The 18,533-nt window shown below is 41.0% G+C and overlaps 1 protein-coding gene across 4 annotated transcripts in view; it reads left to right on the forward strand.

Moving 5' to 3' along the window:
• krit1 (KRIT1 ankyrin repeat containing) overlaps positions 1-18,533 on the forward strand; it is a 50,940-nt gene that overhangs the window by 1,190 nt on the left and 31,217 nt on the right. For all 4 annotated transcript variants that reach the window (XM_033012435.1, XM_033012453.1, XM_033012460.1 and 1 more), the window contains 3 exons: positions 250-397; positions 12,476-12,635; positions 17,668-17,760. In XM_033012435.1, coding sequence (XP_032868326.1) covers positions 296-397; positions 12,476-12,635; positions 17,668-17,760 — 355 coding nt within the window. In that variant the 5' untranslated portion in view covers positions 250-295. The remainder of the gene's footprint in view (positions 1-249; positions 398-12,475; positions 12,636-17,667; positions 17,761-18,533) is intronic.

The following is an 18,533-nucleotide window of genomic DNA, read 5'->3' on the forward strand; positions in this document are numbered from 1 at the left end:
GGATTGGTAACAATTGCAAATCTTCATCTGATATTTTGCCTTTTTTATGCGCAAAAAAAGCATCTATTCTGAGATAATCTACAGGTGAAAACACAGAATGATAGAGTAACTCAGCGGGCCACGTAGCATCTTTGGAGAACATGGAAAGGTGATGTTTCGAAACTGGCCTGCCTGACCCGCTGAGTTACTCCAGCACTGTGTCTTTTTTGTAAACCCGCATCTACAATTCCTTGTTTCTTCTATCCACAGGTGAACTGGAACAGTAGTTACAGCAAAGTAAATGGAATGAAGCAGCATGGGGAGTCTCAATGATCCAGAAGATACCTACATTGCGGTGATTCGTCCAAAGAATGCTGCCAGTTTGAATTCCCGTGACTATCGTACAAAGTCATATGAAGTATGCAAATAACTACTTTTTAAGTACGCTCTTTAAATATGTAAAATGCCAAATGTAAATATGTACAAATACCTCTCGATTTGTTACTTCTCGCAGTTTGCTCCTATAAGGATGGAAATGCTGCTTCAGTTATAACAATATTAATAATGATGACAAATTGTAATGGAAATTATTTTTGGCTTTTTCGTGCGTAGTAGACAATAGACAATAGGTGCAGGAGTAGGCCATTTGGCCCTCTGAGCCAGCACCGCCATTCAATGTGATCATGGCTGATCTTCCCCAATCAGTACCCCGTTCCTGCCTTCTCCCCATATCCCCTGACTCCGCTATTTTTAAGAGCCCTCTCTTGAAAGCATCTAGAGAACCTGCCTCCACTGCCCTCTGAGGCAGATAATTCCACAGACTCACTACTCTCTGTGAGAAAAAGTGTTTCCTCGTCTCCGTTCTAAATGGCTTACTCCTTATTCTTAAACTGTGGCCCCTGGTTCTGGACTCCATCAACATCGGGAACATGTTTCCTGCCTCTAGTCTGTCCAAGCCCTTAACAATCTTATATGTTTCAATGGGATCCCCTCATCCCTGCTAGTGTATCTTTCCAGTCAACTTTGGCCAGCTCCTCCCTCATGGCCCCATAGTCCCCTTTATTCAACTGCAACACTGACACCTCCGATCTACTCTCCAATTGTAGATTAAACCTGACCATGTTATGGTCACCAGCCTCCTAATGGCTCATTAACCTCCAGGTCCTTTATCAAATGCGGTTCATTACATAACACTAAATCCAGAATTGCCTTCTCCCTGGTAGGCTCCAATACAAGCTGTTCAAAGAATCCATCACAAAGGCACTCTACAAAGTCCCTTTCTTGGGGTCCAGTACCAACCTGATTTTCCCAGTCTACCTGCATGTTGAAATCTCCCATAACAACCACAGCATTATTTTTACTACATGCCAATTTTAACTCCTGATTCAACTTGCACCCTTTGTCCAGGCTACTGTTTGGGGGTCTTTTTACCCTTACAATTCCTTAGTTCTATCCATACTGACTCCACATCTCCTGTTTCAATGTTACCCCTTGCAAGGGACTGAATTTCATTCCTTACCAACAGGGCAACCCCACCTCCTCTGCCCACCTGTCTGTCTTTTCGATAGGAGGTATACCTTTGAATATTCCGTTCCCAGCCCTGGCCCTCTTGCAGCCATGTCTCAATAATTCCCACAACATCATACTTGCCAGTTTGAGCCTCAAGCTCGTCCACTTTATTCCTTATACTTCGCGCATTCATATACAGCACTTTGACCTCCGTATTCACTTCCCCCTCGCACCCCACCATAAGCATTAAATATGGTCCTCAATTTTACATCAGACATGGATGATCAGCCATGATCATATTGAATGTCGGTGCTGGCTCAAAGGGCCGAATGGCCTACTGCACCTATTTTCTATGTTTCTAGACATGAGCAAAACTTATCACTGCTCGGGGCTGATTAAAAGAAAATGTATGCAAATAACTCTTTGGGAGTCGATAGCATAAAGGCTGCGTATCTAACTGATTGAATAACAGTGTTGAAATGGGAAATTAAATAAATTTCAGCACATAGATATTCAGAATGCATTGGCAAATATTTTCAATTAAAATAATTTTCTAATGGTAAAGCTCTTGCAACTGGAAAACAATTTTGTAATATGTAATAGTAAGTAGGAATAGAAAGGTAATAAATGTGAATGATTAGCAAAAAAGAAACAGCAAATAGTTTTCCTATGCACCATGTAAAGTTCATAACAAAGCAACTTGTTGCTTGGAAATAGAGACAAGTCTGTTCTGCTTAGGTGATTGGTTTGGGACGTAGCGAATTCTGAAGATAAGATCAGTAAATTACATGAAACCTAATTAATAGGAGATATAGTTCAGTGTTTAAATAAAGCACTATACCTTTTGGATTTTTCAGTTCTGATGAAGGATAGAAAGTACTGATCAGTAATCACTGTTTATAGCGGAAATTAATATGGAATAGTGTTGAGAGACGAGTAGATCAGTCATGTTCTCATGGATTACTCCTGCTCTTGTTTCAAGTTGTGTTACGAGCATTTTAAATGTACCATAATCTGCCATTTTGTCTTTTTTAGATCGTTAAATTCAGATTATTTTTATAAAGAAATATCCTTCCAATTCCAATTCTTGTTGTAGAGCTTTTATTTTATTTTTATACAGCACAACCCAATCGGGTTTATGTTAAATTCCTGTTCCTAAACTGCGAGAAGCTGGTAACCTACAGACAAACAATGTATAGATTGGGAACAGAGGCTTAAGTATAATTAATCTGCAGGCTAATTGGTTGCATATATTCATTTTAGTGGTAGATCAAATTTATTGATCCATTTATTTTTGAAACATGGAACCGTACAGGGCAAGAACAAGCACTTTAGTCCACAAAGTGTGTGCTGAACATAATACTAAGACCATCTCTTATCTGCTTGCACATAATCCATATCCTTGAATATTCCTACATATCCATGTGTCTATCCAAAAGCCTCTTAAATGCCACTATTGTATCTGCCTCAACCACCAACCCCCTGGCAGTGTGTTCCAGGCACACACCACCTTTGTGTTTACAAAAAAATGTTGCCCTGCTCATCTTTAAACTTTGCCCCTCTCAGCTTAAAACTATGCCCACAAGTATTTTATATTTCTATCCTGGGGGAAAAAAATCTGACTATTTACCATATATATGGTAAATATATATAGAAAAACATATATACAGTAATAAATAGAGAAAAACATGTTTCACACGGAGAGTGGTGAATCTCTGGAACTCTGTCACAGAAGGTAGTTGAGGCCAGTTCATTGGCTATATTTAAGAGGGAGTTAGATGTGGCCCTTGTGGCTAAAGGGATCAGGGGGTATGGAGAGAAGGCAGGTACAGGATACTGGGTTGGATGATCAGCCATGATCATATTGAATGGCGGTGCAGGCTCGAAGGGCCGAATGGTCTACTCCTGCACCTAATTTCTATGTTTCTATATGCCTCTCATAATTTTATATACTTCTATCAGGTCTCTGGCATTCCAAGAAAACAATCCAAGTCTGTCTAACCTATCCCTGTTGCTAATACCCCCTAATTCTGGCAAATTTCTTCTACCCGTTCTAAAGCTTACATATCATTCCTGCAATTTCTCTGCCCATTTCTGCACATGATCTATATACTGCAGTATAGTTTAACAGTCTTCTTGATGTCATCTGCGTTTACTGTGACAGCAACTCTTCCCCTCTGAAGCTGCTCTGATTCCTATCTGGCAGACAGGCCTGGAGAGGCCAATCCTCAGCATCATCGCTAACAGCTGGGTTCAATTAGCTGATATCAGATTGGCCCGGCTGAACTTCGACATGCAGTGTCTCTAATGAGGCTAATACTGAGAGGCCAGGGCAAGTTTGAGATGCCAGTGCCTCTTCCTGCCCTTGGACTGCACCCACAAACAGAGGCAAAGCCTGAGCCACCAGGATAAGCCAGAGACCACCAGCGTTGCCTCTTCAATCTTGAAGCTGAGCCGCCACGATAAGCCTGAGGAGCTCAGTGCCTCCTTTCGAGGCAAGGGTGAACTGCTGGGGGATGCTTGAGATGGCTAAGCCTCGTCCTTCGAGTCCATGATCGAGCTACCGGGACAACCCCGAGATCGCCAGAGCCACCTTGCATGTGCCCTAACGACAAGGGTCAGTGTTCCCAAGCGATCCTTAACTTTCTTGTCACTTTAAATAAAATATATCACGTGACTTCAACCTACTGCGAGTGTCAGTGTGGTCACTGCCGAACCAGGCATCATCCGTGACACCACACTGGTGACGAATGCAGGCAAGACAACATTGGCTACTCACATGATGGAAGAAGGAATTCAAATGAAGGATTGCTACTGTTTCCAACTTTTTCTATACTGCACTTTCTACCTACTACCTTTTCTGGTGGTTACCCATCTCCTTCCTGCCTATACCTTGCACGTGATCACCTCCCTGAAATGCTTATCTATGGCATTGTATCTATAAGTTATACAGTGCATTCAGAAAGTATTCAGATCCCTTCACTTTTTCCATATTTTGTTATGTTACAGCCTTATTTTAAAATGGATTAAATTCTTTTTTTTTATCATCAATCTACACACAATACCCCAGAATGAAGAAGCGAAAACAGTTTAAGAATAAGGGGTAGGCCATTTGAGGAAAACCTTTTTCACACAGAGAGTTGTGAATGTAGAATTTCTGCCTCAGAAGGCAGTGAAGGCCGATTCACTGGATGCATTCAAAAGAGAGTTAGATAGAGCTCTGAGAACTAGCGGAATCAAGGGGTATGGGGAGAAGGCAGGAGCGGGGTACTGATTGTGGATGATCAACCATGATCACATTGAATGCCGGAGCTGGCTCGAAGGACCGAATGGCCTACTGCACCTATTGTCTATGTATCTATGTATTAAAAAAAAAACCCATAACTGAACTGGAGGAGGGGGGCAGAATACGAGGTATTCAAGTTTGCTGATGACACAAATATAAGTGGAAGGGCATGTTGTGATGAGAATATTGTGCTGCTGCAGCAAGATATAGATAGACACAAAAAGCTGGAGTAACTCCACGGACCAGGCAGCATCTCTGGAGCGAAGGAATGTGTGACGTATTGTTTGAAAGGAGAGAGATTGTAAATGAGTGGCCTTCATCAGTCAGAGTATTGAGAGTAGAGGTGGTGAGGTCATGCTACCATTGTACACAACATTGTGGAGGTCATATTTAGAGTATTGTGGTCAGTTTTTGTTACCCTGTTATAGGAAATATGTTGTTGAGCAGGAAAAGGTGCAGAGATGATTTACGAGAATGTTGCCAGGACTTAAGGGCCTGAACTATTGGGAGAGGTTGGGCAGTCTAGGACTTTATTTGTTTGTGTGCAGGAGGATGATGGGTGTACAAGAGGTGTATAAGATCATGAGAGGAATAGATAGGGTAACTTTTACCCCAAATAGGGGAACCAAGAACCACAGGATATAGGTTCAAGGTGAGGGGGGAAAGATTGAATAGGAACCTGAGGAGCACCTATTTTACACAAAGGGTGGTGGGTGTATGGAAAATGCTGCCAGAGGAGGTAGTTGAGGCGGGGACTATCACAACATTTAAGGAACATTTAGACAGTTACATGGATAGGATAGGTTTAGAGAGATATGGGCCTACCGTAGGCAGGTGAGACACAAAATGTGTCATCATGGGGCATCTTGGGCGGCGCGGCAAATTGGGCCGAAGAGCCTGTTTCCACGCTGTATGATTCTATAACTGTGAAGTAGAGAGGGATCTAGTTGCTCTTGTGCATGAATCACAAAAGTTTAGCAGGCCTGTGCAATAAGTAATTCAAACAACAAAGGGCTTATTGATCATTATTCACAAGAGGATTGGAAATTAGAAATGGGAAGGTATTGTTACCATTCTACAGGGTATTCATGAGGCCGCACCATGAGTACTGTGCACTGTTTAGGTCCCCTTATTCAAGAAAGGATGTAATAGCATTGGAGGCAGTCCAAAAGAGATCCACCTGGCCAATACCTGGGATGAGTGGATTATCCATCCTATCATGAGCAGTGAATAGAAATTTGTTTTGTTTTGTTTGGTATTTATAAGAATATAGGAGGTGAACTTATTGAGATGTATAATGTCTTAAGAGAACATAGTTACAAGAGGTCAATCATTAACAACTGAGGTATATTGAAAATTATTGTTGCAGAGGCTAAAACATTGGAGCTACTTAAAGCAGAGGTAAGTAGATATGTGAAAGATTGGGGAACTGGTACTGACAAGGAGATGAGACCTGGAGCAGGTCAGCTACAATCATATTGAATGCAGAGCAGACTTGAGGGGCTCAGCAACCTACTCCAGTTATATTTTTTCTTGGTTCTTGTGTGTTAGGTGTAATAAACTAAGCATGTAATATTAAAGAGATTTCTTTTCAATTTTATTATCAGGCAAAAATAATTTGTGTTGTATTGAAGAAGTTTTCAAACATTTGTAGTTTGTACCATTTCTTGTATGTGGCATGTGAAGTTAAGAAAGGTGATGTTGAATACAGTTAGCTTTTAATGTAAATAATGGAATGAATTTGACTTAAACATTGTTGTTAAACAAGGTAGGAGAAACACAAAAGTAGTCTGGGTACAGACCTGGAAAGCTAACAAGATACCAAATCAGACACCAGGGAAGTATAGGCGGAACCAACACGCATGGGCCCCAGCTACGCCTGCCTCTTTGTCGGGTACGTTGAACAATCCTTGTTCGAGACGTACCAGGGCCCCATCCCCGACCTCTACCTCCGTTACATTGACGACTGCTTTGGGGCCACCTCCTGCACCTACACACAACTGACTGACTTCATCCACTTCACCACCAACTTCCATCCGGCACTCCAATACACCTGGACGATTTCCGACACTTCCCTACCATTCCTTGACCTCACCATCTCCATCGCAGGGGACAGACTCCTGACCGACATACATTACAAACCCACTGACTCACATGGCTATCTGGACTACACGTCTTCCCACCCTGCCCCCTGTAAAGACTCCATCCCCTACTCCCAATTCCTCCGCCTACGCCGCATCTGTTCCCAGGATGAGACATTTCATACCAGGGCATCGGAAATGTCCTCGTTCTTCAGGGAACGGGGATTCCCCTCCGCCACCATAGATGAGGCTCACACCAGGGTCTCATCCATACCCCGTAACACTGCTCTCTCTCCCCATCCCCGCACACGCAACAAGGGCAGAGTCCCTCTGGTCCTCACCTTTCACCCCACCAGCCGGCAAATACAACACATAATCCTCCGCCATTTCCGCCACCTCCAACGTGACCCCACCACTCGCCACATCTTCCCATCTCCCCCCATGTCTGCCTTCCGCAAAGACCGCTCCCTCCGCAACTCCCTCGTCAATTCTTCCCTTCCCTCCCGCACCACCCCCTCCCCGGGCACTTTCCGTTGCAACCGCAAGAAATGCAACACCTGTCCCTTCACCTCCCCCCACGACGCCATTCAAGGTCCCAAGCAGTCGTTCCAGGTCTCCAAAGGTTCACCTGTATCTCCTCCAACATCATCTACTGCATCCGCTGCTCTAGATGTCAGCTGATTTACATCGGTGAGACCAAGCGTAGGTTGGGCGATCGTTTCGTCGAACACCTCCGCTCAGTCCGCAATAACCTACCTGACCTCCCGGTGGCTCAGCACTTCAACTGCCCCTCCCATTCCCAATCCGACCTCTCTGTCCTGGGTCTCCTCCATTGCCAGAGTGAGCAACAGCGGAAATTGGAGGAACAGCACCTCGTATTCCGTCTGGGGACCTTGCGTCCTTATGGCATTAACATTGAATTCTCCCAATTTGGCTAGCCCTTGCTGTCTCCTCCCCTTCCTTAACCCTCTAGCTGTCTCCTCCCACCCTCCCATCCGCCCGCCCTCGGGCTCCTCCTCCTCCTCCCCTTTTCCTTCTTTCTTCCCCCCCCCCCACCCCCCATCAGTCTGAAGAAGGGTTTCGGCCCGAAACGTCGCCTATTTCCTTCGCTCCATAGATGCTGCTGCACCCGCTGAGTTTCCCCAGCAATTTTGTGTACCTTCGATATTCCAGCATCTGCAGTTCCCTTTTGAACAAGTATAGGCGGTTAATACATATGAATTTTAGCCATTAGACAATCCATGCCTCTCGTCCATTGCCATGTAGATGGAATGATATTTCTAGTTCACTTTTTGTTTTCTTGGCACTGTATTGTGCAACATAAAATTCTTCCATATCATGCTTGTGTAAGTATTTTTTATTATTGAAGCCATAATTTGAGTAGTAGAATGTTATTGGTTAAACACACTTTCTCTTGTTGTTCATCTGTGCTCGCTTCAGGACATTTAAAGGGAAGTATGCAATATTAACTTTTGGAAAGGGCATTGCAACCACATGCCAAGAGGCCAACAACGTTTATTCCAGATTCTCTGCAACATTTTTCTTTTGCAGAATCGCTCAGATTTGCACCATAAAATTGAAATATTTGACTTATTGAATACATCCCATCTGAAAAGGGAAATGTACAGTGCCCTCCATAATGTTTGGGACAAAGACCCATCATTTATTTATTTTCCTCTGTACTCCACAATTTGAGATTTGTAATAGAAAAAAATCACACGTGGTTAAAGTGCACATTGTCAGATTTTATTAAATGATATTTTTATACATTCTGGTTTCACCATGTAGAAATTACAGCTGTGTTTACACATAGTCCCCCTATTTCAGGGCATCATAATGTTTGGAATGCATGGCTTCACAGGTGTTTGTAATTGCTCACGTGTTTTTAAATGCCTCCTTAATGCAGGTATAAGAGAGCTCGCAGCTCCTAGTCTTTCCTCCAGTCTTTCCATCACCTTTGGAAACTTTTATTATTGTTTAACAACATGAGGACCAAAGTTGTGCCAATGAAAGTCAAAGAAGCCATTATGAGTCTGAGAAACAAGAATAAAACTGTTAGAGACATCAGCCAAACCTTAGGCTTACCAAAATCAACTGTTTGGAACATCATTAAGAAGAAAGAAACCACTGGTGAGCTTACTAATCGCAAAGGGACTGGCAGGCCAAGGAAGACCTCCACAGCTGTTGACAGAAGAATTTTCTCTATAATAAAGCAACATCTCCAAACGCCTGTCCGACAGATCAGAAACACTCTTCAGAAGTCAGGTGTGGATTTGTCAATGACCACTGTCTGCAGAAGATTTCATGAACAAAAATACAGAGGCTACACTGCAAGATGCAAACCACTGGTTAGCTGCAAAAATAGGATGGCCAGATTACAGTTTGCCAAGAAGTACTTAAAAGAGCAGCCACAGTTCTGGAAAAAGGTCTTGTGGACAAATGAGATGAAGATTAACATATCAGAGTGATGGCAAGAGCAAAGAATGGAGGAGAGAAGGAACTGCCCAAGATCCAAAGCATACCACCTCATTTGTGAAACACGATGCTGGGAGTGTTTTGGCCTGGGCTTGTATGGCTGCTGAAGGGACTGGCTCACTTATCTTCATTGATGATACAACTGCTGATGATAGTAGCATAATTATTTCTGAAGTGTTTAGACACATCGTATCTGCTCAAGTGCAAATAAATGCCTCAAAACTCATTGGCTGGCGGTTCATTCTACAGCAGGACAATGATCCCAAACATACTGCTAAAGCAACAAAGGAGTTTTTCAAAGCTAAAAAATTGTCAATTCTTGAGTGGTCAAGTCAATTACCCGATCTGAACCCAATTGAGCATGCCTTTTATATGCTGAAGAGAAAACTGAAGGGGACTAGCCCCCAAAACAAGCAAAAGCTAAAGATGGCTGCCAAAGCTAAAGATGGCCATCACCAGAGAAGACACCCAGCAACTGGTGATGTCCATGAATCGCAGACTTCAAGCAGTCATTGCATGCAAAGGATATGCAACAAAATACTAATCATGACTACTTTCATTTACATGACATTGCTGTGTCCCAAACATTACGGTGCCTTGAAATGGGGGGTCTATGTATAAACACTGCTGTAATTTCTACATAGTGAAATCAAAATGTATAAAAATGGCCTTTATTAAAATCTGACAATGTGCACTTTAACCACATGTGATTTTTTTTTCTATTAAAAATCTCAAATTGTGGAGTACAGAGGCCAATTGATTAAATGATGGGTCTTTGTCCCAAACATGCAGGGCACTGTACGTAACATATACTTAGGGGTTTGGTGTTTAAAATCACTCCTCAAAGTGATTCTGAATTGTTTTATCTGTTCAACGTTGTTTAAAGGAGAGGGTCTGTGAAATTAAGTGGTAAAGCATTATCACTGTTAAAAGCTTATTAGGTTATAAAATATATTGCCAAGAACAAAGTGTTTTTTGGCAGAGGGATGGACTACACTGTTTTAAGTAACGACTCGTTAAATAACAACTCTAGAACAGTATTGCTTTGTAGTAGCTTTCAAACATATACTGTCTCTATTGTTAAAAGAAGGTACTGGATCAACTGATGTACTGATAATCTGCGAAACATTTGTTAACTTCTTGTTGTAATGCAACCACTTATGTGGTTTTCTTTCTGAGTCTCATGTTGATTAAGGTGAAGTCAAACTCTTGCTTTCAATACCTGAGCAATTTCATACTTTTTCAAGCCAGTTGACAGCCTTGGTAATGTATAAGTAGCTTCCTGCGTGGGCTAGGAGAAGACCCCTCTGCCCTTCCAGCCTGGTTCACAATTCATGACAATACGGTTGATCTAATTTTGACTTTAACTCTGCATCCCCCAGTAACCTTTCACCCTCTTGCTGAAGTAAATTTATCGAACTGCCTTAAATATTCGAAAACACTGCTTCTGTCAGCCTTTGAGGAAGGGACTTCCAGTGATTTGTGCAGCACCAACTGACCTGTGGTTTCAAGCCCCACTCCAAAGGCATGAGCATATATTCTAGGCTGAAACTTCAGTGCAATACAAATGCTGCAATATTGGAAATGTCAGCTTAAAGATGAAAGGTTACAAATGCTGTCGTTACCATATTTTACAAAGACAACTGCACTATGTTGCTGTGAATCATTTGGAAGGTTATGAAAAACATGATGTAATTCCCAATTTATAAGTTTCATTCCATCTGTCCTATTGCTTTGTGTTTAATGGCCATTTGTGGTTACTTAAAAGAATGAAGTTTGAAAAATGTTCCTGCAACCAACTTGTTTGTAATTAAACTATATCTAAATTAAGCTAACCAAACCAAATAGAGTGATTTGTAGGCAGAAACACAACATGGAAATGCTTTTAGGAACTAATGTGACAGAGCATCACCAGAAACATAAGTATGCCACTTAATGTTGTGTTACAAAGTGTGTATTCATTATGGCTCTTTTGGTCCTGAAGCCTGAACGTGCACAAGTATACTGTATGTCCTCATGTACTTTACAAATTTACTATCTGCTTGCTATGCCAAGAAATGGGTGCGAATCCTACCTCTGCTGGAGCTCCCACTTCAATACTGCATCGCTCAGTGTGGAATGCCCACCAAGGCTGTCTATAGTGGTTTGTGTGGGGGAACTGGTGTTGGGCGGGCTAGAGAAGTGATGCTGCTGCTCGATCTTGAGATGTGGAGCTCAGGGCTGCATCCTAACCAGTTCTCCCCAGACCAGATATTATGGTCAGTGATCACCACAACTAGAGAGCAGTCCTGAACTACTACCTACCTCATTGGTGACCCTCTTTGATTGGACTTTACTGGCTTTATCTTGCACTAAACGCTATTCCCTTAGCATGTATCTATACACTGTATTTGGCTAGATTGTACACATGTATTGTCTTTCCGCTGACTGGTTAGGTCCCAAAAAAAGCTTTTCTCTGTACCTCGGTACATGTGACAATAAACTAAACTGAACTATGAGATTATTTGAGAAATATCTGTACAGGGGAGAGCTGCACAGCCAAACAAATGGAGCAAGAACACCAGCTTTCATCACGTTCAGCAGGTGGTGACAAAAGAAACAGTGGTGTATGTCAACATGTGGATCAGGTCTGCCTGTCCCAAGTATTGGCTGCAATAATTGTGCCAGCCAGCCTGTGGCTCTAACCTCGCATCCTAGTGCTGACTACTGCCACACTCACCCTGACCCGGCCTTCGTAAACCTCGCAGGCATGCGTTGTTGCCTTAATGCATCAATCCGCACTGTGCTCCAAGGCTATGAGACCACTTCAATGGTTTTATTGCTGCCAGTGGAGGGCAGGAGTTTGTTAGATTCCCAGCATAGAATTGCATCTGACTCCTTTTTGCAAAGATTTTACCAGCACTACTGAATACATCTTGAGTGGTAAAAAGGATGTGCTGCAAATATCAATGAAAAAAACAAAAATATTTAATAAGGAACATTCTATCTGCAGTCACATGGACTAGCTGAATTGTTTTTTTTACAATTTTATACACCTCGGTGCAGTGATGTTCCTCTTAAGACAGGTTTGAAAATACTTAATATGTTTGTACAAATGTGACATATCACATATTTTACACTTAGTTTGTTTCTTGTTTTTGTCAAGATTCTGTTGCTAGAGTTACAAAATGAAGCCAATGAAAAAAAGAGGAAGAAAGTTTTGTTGCAAACAAAACTGAAAAGAGATGAAAATAAAGGACAAGACATACTCGACTTCATAGTTGAAGCCACCAAGCTTACATCTCCGAACAATCAAGGAATTAAAGGTAGAAAATAAATCCAGTTTATTATGCTTAGTGAAAGGTACTGGATATACTTTGGTGTCACCAATTTTAAACATTTAATTGTTGCATGAATACAATGAATGAAAGTCGAATTTTGCTTAATACCTCATTGAACTATTCAGAGGGCGGTGGAGGTAGGTTCTCTGGATGCTTTCAAGAGAGAGTTAGATAGGGCTCTTAAAAATAGCGGAGTCAGGGGATATGGGGAGAAGGCAGGACCGGGGTACTGATTGGGGATGATCAGCCATGATCACATTGAATGGCGGTGCTGGCTCAAAGGGCCGAATGGCCTACTCCTGCTTCTATTACCTATTGTCTATTGTCTATGCAAATGTGGTGATGATGTACCTTCTTAAACCACAGCAACCTGTGCAGTGAAGGGAGTCCTACCGTTATGGCTAGACAGTAGGGGAATGGACCAATTGCATAGCTATTAACTGGGCATTTCTGTGATTTTGACCAGAACTATGAAGGGATATGATCGATTTCTAGTTGACAAGACAGTATAACCTAAGAGTCAAATTTAGAGATGATGGTCTTCAGGTATCCTTGATCATAGAAACCATTTGTTTGGGAAGTAGAGTGGAATTTATGCCAATGATTATTTGTATTATGTATTCATTTTTATGTAAGTACTTGTGATTTTCTACTTTCAGAACATCAAGTGAAATTAATTTTATTAATTGCAGTAATCTGGGATAAATTACCATGCAAAATGTAATTTTACTGATCATAGCTTCATTGGCTATGAAGCATTTTGGAGATATCCTAAGGTCAATACAAGTCCCTCCAGCAGTTTATTTATATGTCCTAGTTTATTCCTTTCTAGTATCTTGTGTTGGTTGTTACTTGAAATTACTTAGAACTAAAGAGGTATTGGCAGTTTTAAAGCACGTTAAGGTGGATAAATCTCCAGGGCTTCTCCAGACGCATTGATAGACCATGTGTGAAGCTAGACAAGAAAATGCAGAGGCCCTTGCAGAGATATTTGCATAATCTTCAGCCACAAGGCCATCTTCCCAGCTGTTACTAGGCAATTGAATTGTCCTCTCATCAGTTAGAGTGCAATCCGGACTTCACAACTACCTCATTGGAAACCTTTGAACTCTTTCATTGGACTTTATCTTGTATTAAATGTTATACCCTTTATCCTTTATCTGTACACGGTGGATTGCTTGATTGTAATTGTGTATTGTCATTTCATGACTGGATAGCATGCAAACAAAAGCTTTTACCTCGGTTACATGTGACGATAATAATCTAAACTAAACTGAGTGTCCCAGACTAACCCATCAGCCTGAAGAAGGGTTCTGACTCCAAAATGTCACCCATCCCTTTTCTACAGAGATGCTGCTTGACCCACTGAGTTACTCCAGCACTTTGAGTCTATAAACTGTGGGTCTGTCTGATTCTGAAATACCTGTCTATTTCTTATGTTATGTTGTTGTGTTGGCTCAGGTCATGCATTTGTTCATAGCATTGGCTTAGTTATGGAGTGGCTTTATCTCCAGTGGTGGCATAATGGTGCTGTTGACTCACAGACCAGGTTTGACCTGACCTCTGGTGCTCTTACTGTGGTGTTTACACATTCTCCATGTGAGTTAACTCTGGGTGTACTGTTTTCCTGCCACATCCGAAAGACGTGCTGGTTTTGTCGAATTGTTAGAGATGTATCTGGGAAGACAGCAAGTACTTTTAGTTTCTCTGGGAGCATGTGGATGCCAACAATAGACAGCAAAGGCTGTGTAGAACAATATAAACCATCCAACTACTCACTCCAAGCAAATTCACTTGCATCACAATAGCAAAGTCTGCTACTGCAGAGGACTCATTTGTCATTCAGGACCCAAAGTAAAGCGTCCATGACTCCGAAGGATTGTCTGAAAGAGAGACATCTTCGATTAGTCATCTTTTCTCCATAAAAATAAGTTCAGCCTTCAAGTTTTTGTTTATAATTAGCATTCTCTCACAGAATATTTCCTCTGGATTCTCTCCCATGCTTTAATCTTCAATGTTATTTCATAGTATTGTCATTTTCTACAGAATTTAAGAAAGTCATTTGCCTTTTCTGGCTTGTACCACTTCTTTGAAATGTAATCTCCCTCTGTACCCCATTTAAGTGTAAAGCTTTAATATTGTGAAAGAGGGAGGCTTTGTCTGGAGAACAAAATATCCTTGCTGTTGTGCTGAGCTCAATTACAGCATTGGAGAAAGTGTATGAGAGAGAGTAATTGTTATGAATTTAATTTATTCTAGTATGACCAAATCCTTAGGAATGAATTTGTTTTGTGTTAACAAAGTAAAGAGTCAAACATTTTCACGTTCTTTTATTGAGTCACCCAACAAACAATCTATTGGAATTGAGAGCATCAAACTTGTCCTTTTAGCCCCAGAACATTCTTTGTAAATGTGTTCTCTTGAGTAGTTCTCAAATGTTACTGAAAACCAACATGAAAGAGCAGCAGTAATTAAAATTAAAAACAAATTGGGAACACTGAGCAGGTCAGGCAGAATTTGTAAAAAGAGAAGCAGTTAATATTTCAGGTTGAAGACATGTAATTGAAATTTGCATCAAAATCCTTTTGAGGCTTAAGCTAGATATTTTTGGTTATGCACACATTTCAAATACCTGCATACTTAATCTTAAATCCTGTTGATATTTATCTGCATATGTGCAATACCTATAAACTGTACATATAGATAATAATTTGTTTTGCACATAAGCTGCATTACTTAAAAATGCTAATTTAGAAACATGGTGCAGTGGATGGTGAGGTACCCATCTGCCATTGTCAGTGATGACAAATTGATTTCATGCTCTTTCTGAGATTACTTATATTTTCTTCTAAACTGACTGAGTATTTACCTCGTTTAATTGTCAGGGTAAACTTTTGGTAAGGAGTTCATTTGCTTGACTATACCACCATGGAATTATACACCGTGAAAATAAATTTTCCTCTGTCTGTTCAAGCTTACTCAAAACGATCACTTCGTTCCATATGTGCACCTTTCACAACTTAAATATGTAAATATCCAAATCATTCAAAATTTACCACTGAATTTGCTTCCATTGTACTTCAGATAATGCATCATAAATCGTAACAGCTGATTCAGTTCAAATTCCTCAAAATATGTTTTGCGCTTCCCTGTTCCCAGTGTTTTGGCTTTGTTGTTCACTAGCCCACATATGGAAAGTTTCATGTCATAGGAGCAGAATTAGGCCATTTGGCCCATCAAGTCTACTCTGCCATTCAATCATGGCTGATGTTTCTTTCCCTCTCAATCCCATTCTCCTGCCTTCTTCCCATAACACTTGACACTCTTACCAATCAAGTATCTGTTAATCTCCACCTTAAAACACCCAATGGCTTGGCTTGCACAGCCATCTGTGGCAATGCATTCCACAGATTCACCAACCTTGACTAAAGAAATTCCTCTGCCTCTCCTTTCTAACGGTATGTCCTTTTATTCTGAGGTTATGCCCTGTGGTGGAAACACCCACTCTATCCAGGTCTTTCACTATTCGGTAAGTTTCAATGATGTACCCTCTCATCCTTCTAAACGCCAGTGAGCAGTGTTCCAGTGCCATCAAACGTCATCATATGTTAACCCAATCATTCCCGGAATCATTCTCATAAACCTCTGGACCCTCTCCAACGTCAGCGCATCCTTCCTCACATATGGTGCCTAGAACTGCTCGCAATACTCCAAATGCGATCTGATCAGCCCTTATAAAGCCTCAGCAATACATCCCTGTTTTTATATTCTATTCTAGTCCTCTCAAAGTAAATGCTAATATTACATTTGCCTTCCTTACGTACTTATTCAACTTGCAAATTAACTTTTTGGGAATCCTGCACCAGCACTCCCAAGTCCCTTTGCACCTCCGATTTCTGAATCATCTCCCCATTTAGAAAATAGTCAACGCCTTTATTCCTACTATCCTAATGCATGACTCCAGACTGCTATGCTGTATTACATCTGCCACTTCTTTGCCCACTCTCCCAACCTGTCAAAGTCCTTCTGCAGAGTCCCTACTTTCTCTATGCTACTTGCCCCTCTATCTATCTTCATATGATCAACAAACTTGGCCACAAAGTTTTAATTCCCTCATCCCAATCATTGATATACAATGTGAAGAGCAACGGGCCCAGTACGACCCCCTGCGGAATATCATTGGCAGCCAACCAGAAAATGCCTCGAATTTTTTTTTTACAACAAGAAAAACATAGAAACATAGAAAATAGGTGCAGGAGGAGATCATTCATTGTGATCATGGCTGATCATCCCCAATCAATAACCCGTGCCTGCCTTCTCCCCATATCCCTTGATTCCACTAGCCCCTAATTATCTAACTCTCTCTTAAATCCATCCAGTGATTTGGCCTCCACTGCCCTCTGTGGCAGGGAATTCCACAAATTCACAACTCTCTGGGTGCAAAAGTTTTTTCTCACCCCAGTCTTAAATGGCCTCCCCTTTATTCTAAGACTGCGGCCCCTGGTTCTGGACTCGCCCAACATTGGGAACATTTTTCCTGCATCTAACTTGTCCAGTCCTTTTATAATTTTATATTTTTCTGTAAGATCTATGAAATTTAACTTGTTTGAATTAATGAAACCATCAGTTTTATTGATCGGAATAAATATAAGCCAAACTTTTTTTTGAATTTGCACCACTGCAAGCCACTCTTTGGGACACGATAATTTTTTTTCAAAAGAAAATGAACCTTAACTTAGCTTAAAAAAAACAAGTTGCCCATCAGTAGAACAATAGAAGTTGACGTGTATCTAATTAGTCGTTGCAGATGTTCGAACACTGTGTACAATACCATCAAGTGGCCAAATAATGTTGTTGCACCAGGACAAGTTTGCGTATAGTAAGTCACTTGGACAAAAAAATGATGTGAAGTATACAAAAATGTGACAACAATGTGAAAGTAGATGAAACTAGAACATTTTCAATATTTCAATAGATATGCCAATAACATTCTTAAATTGTGATTATTTGTTGTAAGGTAAACGTGTGGTTCGGATCAAAGAATTCCCTATTCAAGGAGAGAATCTTTGCAAAGTAGCTTCACTTTATGTTGTGCCAGCAGCAATCAAAGGTAATGCCACATTGTCAACATCTGTTTTAATGTATTTTATTATAAACTCTAGAAGAAACAAAGTAGTTGTTTCATAACTATTTTACTGACAGCAATAATGTATATCAGACGCACATGTTTGTCATTGGGAATATGAGAGAATGAACACATTATGCATGATACATTTAATAAAATCTGTAATAAAAATTGAGTGACAATATACTACATTTTGATAAAAAGAAAACATTGATTATAATTGTTAATGGGCAAGATTATGTAACCAGTCATGAAGAGCTAGTTTCCTTTCAAAGCGGTGGTTTTGAATTGGGTAAACAAAAAATTACGGTGGCACGGGGGCGCTGCAGTAGAGTTGCAGCGCCGGAGACCAGGTTCGATCCTGACTATGTGTGCTGTTTGTACGGAGTCTGTACTTTCTCTCCGTGACTGTGAGTTTTCTCCGAGATCTTCGGTTTCCTCCCACACTCCAAAGACGTACAGGTATGTAGGTTAATTGGTTTAGTGTATGTGTAAATTGTCCCTAGTATATGTAGGACAGTGTTAATGTGTGAGGATCGCTGGTCAGCACGGACTCGTTGGGCCTGTTTCCACGCTGTCTCTAAAACGAAAAACTAAAATTTCAGTTGATGTTTTCAGACTATTGTACAACTTTGAGCAAAGAAGCATTGTACTAACGATTGACTCTTAACTGAAAATAAATTTGTTGTTGAAGAAGAATGGATGAACAACAAAAATGATTCTTCTTTGGAAATGGCCATTTAATACCTTGAGCCTGT

This window comes from Amblyraja radiata, chromosome 2, assembly GCF_010909765.2.
Source record: "Amblyraja radiata isolate CabotCenter1 chromosome 2, sAmbRad1.1.pri, whole genome shotgun sequence".
Lineage (NCBI taxonomy): Eukaryota > Metazoa > Chordata > Chondrichthyes > Rajiformes > Rajidae > Amblyraja > Amblyraja radiata.